The sequence below is a fragment of the Nannizzia gypsea genome, genomic scaffold (assembly GCF_000150975.2).
Source record: "Nannizzia gypsea CBS 118893 supercont1.5 genomic scaffold, whole genome shotgun sequence".
Classification (NCBI taxonomy): domain Eukaryota; kingdom Fungi; phylum Ascomycota; class Eurotiomycetes; order Onygenales; family Arthrodermataceae; genus Nannizzia; species Nannizzia gypsea.
In genome coordinates this window covers 454,163-462,195 of record NW_003345197.1, presented here as the reverse complement: position 1 = coordinate 462,195, position 8,033 = coordinate 454,163, and the positions used below count along the sequence as shown (strand labels likewise).

The window sequence follows — 8,033 nt, the reverse complement described above, 5'->3', positions numbered from 1 at the left end:
GGCCAACCCTTGCAAAAAATAAAGAAAGACGAAGAAGAAGACGAAGAAGCAAGAAAAAGCAAGGAATAACTCTTCCTCTCTCCACTGCTGATCGTTTCCAAGCCTTAAAAAGCTCCCTGTATAACTAAGTAAGCAAAAACTGTCCCTGCACCTTGGCCTGAGAGGGAGGACGCTCCGTATGTACATGCCTGCTTACCTGTGTGTGTGTATCCTCACGATCTGGAATATCTGCCACACTTCCTGCTGGGTACGCATAGCAAAAAGGAAACCAGACAGAGGTGCATTGCTGCACTAACTATAATCATTGTATCCTCCTCGCCCTTGGAAGGCCCGTCTTTGCTTTTTCCTCCTGTTTTTGCATTCTGGATGACAATGGTAAGTATCTTGCAAAAATCGGCTCTGAAGAGTGGCTCGTGAGTGTGTGCTTCCCTCTCCTCCTCTCCCTTCGCCTTTTCTCTCCCCTGTGGGCGGTCGTTGTTTTTTATATTCCCCCAAAACTGACAGATACCCTTCTCAGCCTCGATATAGACGCTCCCACTCTCGTTCGAACGCCTTCGTTAGCTTTCCTTTTTTTACCCTCCCTTTCTTTCTTTTCGTCCTTCTCCCTTGTCAGGTAGTTCACTCCGAACAAGCAAGTCTGGGCAGTTGCATGATCAAGATCGCCTCTTCGTCTCTCTTTTTTATCGCTATTTTTTCCTTTGGTGGCCTTGACCTGCACCTGCACCTGCCATCATGCTGTGGTATCACCATACTATCCTACGCTACAACCACGGCCGAACCGCGTATTGGCCCCTTCACAAGGCGGCCCTGGGCCCTGACTGCACTGCAACACCTCGGATATTTGGTTGATCTACCTGCAGGAACTGTGTAAGTGCGTATCTTCGGTAGAGATGTCTCCGCCCGCTGCCTCGTTCCTCGTCTTCCTTCTCTCCATTCCCGAATTCTCGTGCGCACCCGTTTACCTTGCTTCCATTGCATTCCTGTCCTGTCAATTATTGCCATCCCTCCTGCATCATCATTCTCCATGTCTCTCTTCGATTCTTGCAAAAGAATTGAAAATTTGGACGAGTGATTATAACCACCTGCTCCCTTTTTTTTATTATTCTTTTTGCAAACAATCCATGTCTGCTTCCGCTTTGACTCCTTTAGGCCTAATATACCCCTGCCCTTACATAAACCGTTCTCCATCTGATATTTATTGACATATATACACATATAATTTCTTGACATAAGTGTGTATATGTTTTATGTGTATGCATACCCGTCCCCTTCCCTTCACCCTTCCCCCCCGGATCATACATATCCGCCCCCTGGCGTGCTCGAGAACCCCCATCGGACCTGACGATCTCAGATCTCGGTTGTCAAGGTACGCTTAAAATGCCTCCATAGACAAAACCTGCCTTGAGGGCCGGTTAGACTCTTTCTTCCTGTTTTTTATTATTTTTTCGCTGTATATTTATTTGCACTTTTGATCTACTTTCCCGATTGGATATTTTTCTTTTGCAATGCGTCTCTCCCACTCTTTCTGAAGTCCTTCTTGCTTTTTTGCTGGCTCTTTTACCCAGCTTGCTTTTTTCTCCGTCTTCATCTTCTTCCCTTGGCCTCTGTCTCGCTGTCTCTGCCTTCTGTATCCTCTCCGTGTGGTCGTTCTTCTCCCAGCGTATGATTCCCTGTTCTTATGCATGGCCACTTTCTTTTCTTTTTCCCCCTTTCACGGTGTCCCGTATACTGCGATATATTTATAAACACAGGTCTATACTGAGTCCTGTATAAATATATATATCTACATCAGTATATGAATAGTTCTATATACCTATATGCAACCGGCCCTGTGTGTCTCTCCGAGTCAACTGCTCCCCAGACTCCTTGATATTTAAGTATAGCAACAGCTTCCCGTCCACTGCACCCACCTACGGGCCTCTCCATCAGAAGACCAGGGGTGATTAAGGTGTTGATTCCCACCCTGCCTCTCTCCTACTGCTCCCCTACCCGCCAACTTGCTTTTTCCTGCTTCTTCTTCTTCTTCTTTTTTTCAAATCAAAGAAAAGAAAAGAGAAGGAAAAATAAATACCAAACTCTCTGCTTTCCTCCTCGTTGCTTTTTCCTCTGCTCCATCCTGACCTTTCCTCCCTCGACTTTTCGATCCATATTCATTGCTTTTTTCATGACTTGCTCATGACTTTTCCAACTCTTTTACGGCTCTTAAATTAATCACAATCTTGATTTAGGCAAGATCCGTGGACGCTTGAAGTTTAAGACTCGACTTTTATTCCCGGCTTCAGCGGACCTTATTTTCCTCTTCGCTGCTTACTTGCTTTGCTTGCTAGTTTATCTTATCTCTCTCTCTCTCTTATCCCTTGACTCGCTCCTCGTTTCCAACTCCCGGGTCCAGCTACTTCGTCTCCGTCTCTTCACATTCACTACATATACCCTCCCTCCCCCTCTATCAACCCCCTTTTCCCTTCCGGTGCATCACACCTAAGGGTCACCTCCCCGTATATACACATACATACATGAAAAACATACCACCGTCGATCGACTTTTGATATCCTTTCCTTTACTCCCTTGGTGGTCAATCATCCGTCACTCGTTCCTGTCTCCTCCCGCTCTGGCGCACGCGGGGATTGAAGGCACACATACATACATACAACCAAGAAAAACATATCACATATATACATACAACACATAACACATACACATCAACGCCCGTGAATATCTCAATTCAACCATGCCTCAGAGCCAAAGGAGAGGACCCTGGGTCCCAGAGGAGGACCAGACATTGCTGCAACTAGTCAGCAGTCAAGGACCAAACAACTGGGTCCGCATCTCACAGCATATGAAATACCGATCACCAAAGCAATGCAGAGAACGATCCCACCAGAACCTGAAACCAACATTGAATCACGACCCCATCTCAGCCGAGGAAGGGCTGATAATCGAACGACTGGTGAGCGAGATGGGTAAGCGGTGGGCAGAAATCGCCAGGAGACTCGGCAACAGAAGCGACAATGCCGTCAAGAACTGGTGGAACGGAAGCGTGAACCGAAAGCGTAGAGGCATGGCTGCTGGCAGTGGTGCTGCCTCGCATTCTCCTGCTTCATCTGCATCTCCCTCCAGGACTCCCAACGGACGGGTTGAGCCACCATATCAGAAAGCATCTTCTAGGTCCCCCCAAACGCAGTACCGATGTCCCCGGACCGAACATGCCATGTACAGCCAGGCCTCGCACATGGACAGACAACGATCCTGGGCTTCTATCTCAGACTATCAATCATCACAGCATCAGCACCAGCACCAACAGGATGAGCGAGGGGAGTACCATCAGCAGCGCATTCACTCGCCTCGTCCGCTCGAGTACCGTTCATCTCTATATGACCTGCCCAAGGAGACCCTAAATAGTGCAAGGTGGCAGCAGTGTAACTCCCAGCCGCAGTCACCAGCCGCCGGACGGCGACTCCTGACTCCCATCTTTACCACACGCAACCCAAACCAGGCAACAGACTCCGCCATGACCTCGCCCGCATTCTCAGAGATGTCTCATGCTCCTTCCCTTGGTGGGCCTCCATCCATGGTATCAGACCATAACTCAGTCGCCTCGGCCTCGCCCAAGACGGTCACCTCTCCCTCTGCCCTGGCAACCCCAGTTGAAATCCACCACAGCCACCACCGCTCCTCATCATCCGCCTCTTCATATGACGAAAGACGGCGAGGCAGTGCCCCGTTAATTTCGTCTTTCGCCAAACCACATCATTCAAGTGATAACCTCCTCTACCAGCCTCACCCCATGCAATCCTCACTACGACACCACCAGCACTCCATATCTGCACCACATAACCAGCTACCACCAATTTCGGATCTTGAAAAGCCTGCTTCTTGTTCTACTTCTCGCGATTCTCGGATGGGTCTTCAAGCATTGCTCAATTAAGGCATTTTTCTCCATTTTTATTTCTCTTGTTTTATCCTTTCTACCTTATATCTGGGTTAATGGCGGTTGTTGGTAATGGTTTCAAAACATCATGTACTATGGTCGGTGACCAGTCCGATTGATTTCCTCCTTTTCTTCTTTTTCTTTTCACCCACTTTCACATATTCATCGTCTTTTCTACGTTAACATTCCTCTTACCGGCGTTCTGGCTACTGGGATGGGAAGGGGATCTGGAAGGGGCTGCATTTCCAAAAAGGCTGAGCTGAAGATAACAACAACCAAAAGGGAAATCCGACTTGGAAAAAGCCAAAGGAAAGTCCAGAGCGTGGGGAGAAGCAAATGAGACGAAAAGAAACACCTTCTTCTTCTCTTTTTCTGCTTGCCCTGTGTCCGTGGTACTTCTCCTTTGCTTTTTTCCTCTTTTTTCCCTCTTCTATATATTTCCTTTTTCGATTCTGTTCTCGCCTTTTGGTGTTAATTCTTCTTGCTTATTGTATATGTTTTTACCCGCTCCGGTATAAAGTTATCTGCTTGACTTGTATTATACATATTTATGCTAGCTAGTTGGTTATATAGCTACACAAAAACCCCACAAACTGGCCATTTACTTTCGAGCTTGCTTCATGCTTGATGGCAGTGGAAAAAGGGGGGAGGGGGAAAGGGAATACTATTTGAACATGAAGAGTTGGCCGACCTTCGTTATCTCTCAGGGAGAACGAAACAAAAGGAAACTCCCCATGCAATTGATGCTCTGCTGCATTCTTCTTCCTCCGTCTATCACTGGTTAATAGTTATCTCCGCGTGCTGTCCGTCCTGGCCTTTCGAGGCCCTGTCTCCCTTCCTCTCTGCCTCTTCTCCATTATTCAAATCAAGCCTAGCGGCAGCAAGTGACCGCTATGAGGTGGTTTTATGCAAGGCATAATCTCGATCAGATCTTCTCTCAGACGACGGTCTTCTGGTCGGCCCTCTGGTCTGTGGGGGTTGTTCTCGCCCGTAGCACTGCCATGTGAGTGTGCCACTCATACGGGCTCTGACTGGACATATGTACGTATCCATATCGAGGCCTTGGAGGTGAGCCGGCCAGCAGGTCTGTTCGGGGGCGACATCTATGCATCGGCTACTAGACCAAAAAAAGGGTTTCAAAAAGACCGAGAGGGTATGGGCGGAGAAGGGTTCTCAGCCTATTGATCATTATGCCAACTTGCTTCACTGCAGCGTCGTACAGATGACAATGGAAAGCCATCCCGATTCTGCTCCCACATGGACGGAAATGGGACACTTGTAAGGGATGGGTTGCCCTTTCGACAAGTGTATCTCGTCGGGTATGCACATTCTGAGCGAATGTTAGTGCGTACCGCGAACTCGCGAAGCGCCTTGTTCCCCCTATTTTTGTTTTATCCCTCTCGAACCGTGCAGGACGTCGAGACGCCAAACCAACAGGACAACCCGCATGCATGTATAATAAAGCTGCAGTAGGAGAAGCTGTGCTGGGCGTGACTTTGTCTCGGCCGCTAATTTGGGCTGGGAATTTCGTACCACCACACGTCGGCATGACCGGGAATCAGGTATGTTGACCGAGCTTTTGGTGTCTTGGTACTATTAGAGTACATCCCTTGGTCCGTCTGGATGGCTAGTGACGCCCTGTGCTTTTTTTCGCTCTCCTCCCGTCCCTTAACTAGTAACTAGTGGCATGGTCCCTTGCGGGGGATAAAGATGGCCATCCCGTTGTACATGAAGTACAGAGGTAAGCCTTGAGTTGGCAGCAGTGGCAGCAGCAGTGGTTGCCGTGGTAGCAGCGGCAGCAGCAGAAGGCAGTAGCCGGCGTCACAGTACGGAGTAGTAGGAATGGCCTGCAACTTCGTATATTCATGGGGCCGTTCCCCCGTGGCCCTGTCGGCGTTTCTTGCAGCCTATAATCAACCTTGCAACAAAGGAGGACCAGTATAGCCGACCAGGCAGTGACTTTGCCACAGGACCAAGCAAAGCGAGCAGGTCGAGCAGGAAGAAGAAACGAGGCAGAAGATGCGCACAGTCGCCAGGAGTGAGTTCGAACGTTACATCAACGTGAAGCAAGACCAGACGAGACGGCGAGCAGCTCGATGATCCAAGAGCGAACGCTTGATCCTTTCTCATCAACTCTCCTCCTGTCTTGTCTGCTTCGTTCCTCAGTCCCCCACCCGTTTGGTTTTTTCTTTTCTTTTCCGTAGGATGATGCAGTAGGTATACGTATGTATATGCACCCTTGACATTCAACGTGATTCAGACATATAGTCTGGCCCTGGGAAGAGATAACACGGAGAAATGTATACATAAACTCCCGGTGCATCTATGTAAGCGCATTCTCACGCTCTTCTGCGTCTTTCTTTCTTTTTTCTCTCTTGCCCTTCTTTTCTTTTCTTTGAGTGGCTCCCTATATGTCCCTCTATCCCTCTATCCCTCCAGCCTGGCGAGAATATTTGTCATGGGCATGGCCAATATGAAAGCCCATAGCTAGTTATCGAACGGGACGTGCGCAAAAAAGAGGCCCTCCTTTTTTGCTTTTTATATTATAATCTGTCTGTAACCGTCCGGCCGCGGGTGTTATCGTGTTTCTGTATTTCATCGGTTTTATTCCTCCGCTTCCTCGTTCTCAACGGTTATTCCTGCGGTACGATACGACATGAGCTATCATATCCTCGGCAACGGTGCATCAAAGAGGCAGAAGCAAAAGGTGGCTTGCAGCCTACTACTGCAAAAAAAGACGCCTTTTATGTATATCTTTGGTGAGGCGCGGAGAAGAAAGGAGATCGCACCATCCATCGCATCTTGCGGCGTCCACGCCTCCTGTCAAGATCTCGCAACAGAACGTGGGCATGGATTTCGTGGGCACAAGGCCGAAGATCATGGAGGCGTAGTTAGTGCAGTCTTAAGAGACTTGCAAAATAAAGCAGTGCAGTGCATAGTTTGATAGTAGGGATATTTAATACCTGTTACCAACTTACCATTGAAGGCAAAGTAGGGCTTCTTTTCTTCTTCCTCTTCCTCTTCTCCCACCTCCTCCTCTTCCCTAGCCAGGCGTTTGCCGTTTTAGGGTGCATATATGAGTGCATTATCAATTTTTGCAAGGCTCTCCCTCTGTCTCTGCTTCGGCGCTCCCGTCAGCTAGCGAGCCCGGCTACCGTTGTAACTGGCGAACTAACGGGACAACGGCGGAGATGCGCACATAGGCCCAATAGCCTGCTCGTTAACTTCTCCAGTCGCCGTTCAATTTCCCTTGGAGACTCCGTTTTAAATGAGTTCCCGGGGATCCAACAGTTAACCGTCCCTCGCTCGCTGGTATAATTGGACAGACATCGCGACCTAGACTTCGTGTTAGCGGGTAGAACACGCAAAAGGCGTATAGCAAGCAGGACCTACTAACCAGCCCATACGGGGATCTGGGGAAAGGAGAGCAACGGCCAGGCCAAGCTATGTCCAGTCGGCTGCGAACTGTTGGTTGCAGAGCGGAAGTTGGCCAGTCCTGCCCTTCCCCATGCCTGTCTGCCTTGATATAACTACGTACCTGGTCAGTGGCCTGACGACAGCGTCCCTGAGGTTCGATGTCGCTGCTGGACCCCTTGCTGGAGGATTTTCCTTCCCGGCGGCCCGAGATGGGGCTAGTTAGGGGATGGAAGCTCTGCAGCCAGGATATATGCCTGTTTATTCAGACATATAGCACGCTGTGCTAAGGGGCAGACGATGCCAGGCATGGCATGACAAGGCATGTCGGAAGAACGCTCCGAGCAAGGGAAACCTGTCCAGGTCTATCCTCGAACAGGCAAGTCGGCTGGCCTGTTGGCTCTCCTGCTTGTATCCTTTTATTTTACTCTTTTATTGTATTGTTTTTTTTCCCTGATGTAAGTATATAAGTATATATTTTATTTTTCGGCCAGGTACTGGAGAAGGTTTTATACTATGCGCCCGTGGCTGGTCAGGAGAGAAATATTCACGACTCATCAATGGGTTTCTTCATATCCACTATTCTATTACAAATGGTAACATAATCCTCACAAATCCAGGGCCAGGGCAGAGCTGGGGGGCAAGGCCTCAGTTTCATTCCCCCACCCCCAAGCAAGCGAGCGAAAGAGAG

At 48.9% G+C, this 8,033-nt stretch overlaps 2 protein-coding genes across 2 annotated transcripts; one reads left to right on the top strand and one right to left on the bottom strand.

Annotated features, from left to right (window-relative positions):
- Positions 1-2,728: 2,728 nt before the first annotated feature.
- Positions 2,729-3,925, top strand: MGYG_06020 (hypothetical protein; the record flags this gene model as incomplete). Its single annotated transcript, XM_003171426.1, has 1 exon — positions 2,729-3,925. The coding sequence occupies one exon, from the start codon at positions 2,729-2,731 to the stop codon at positions 3,923-3,925; it is 1,197 nt and encodes a 398-aa protein (XP_003171474.1).
- A 3,223-nt stretch (positions 3,926-7,148) lies between these two features.
- On the bottom strand, positions 7,149-7,653 carry MGYG_06019 (hypothetical protein; the record flags this gene model as incomplete). The annotated part of the gene is made up of 3 exons (XM_003171425.1): positions 7,149-7,264; positions 7,326-7,458; positions 7,642-7,653. The coding sequence occupies 3 exons, from the start codon at positions 7,651-7,653 to the stop codon at positions 7,149-7,151; spliced, it is 261 nt and encodes an 86-aa protein (XP_003171473.1).
- Positions 7,654-8,033: the final 380 nt, after the last annotated feature.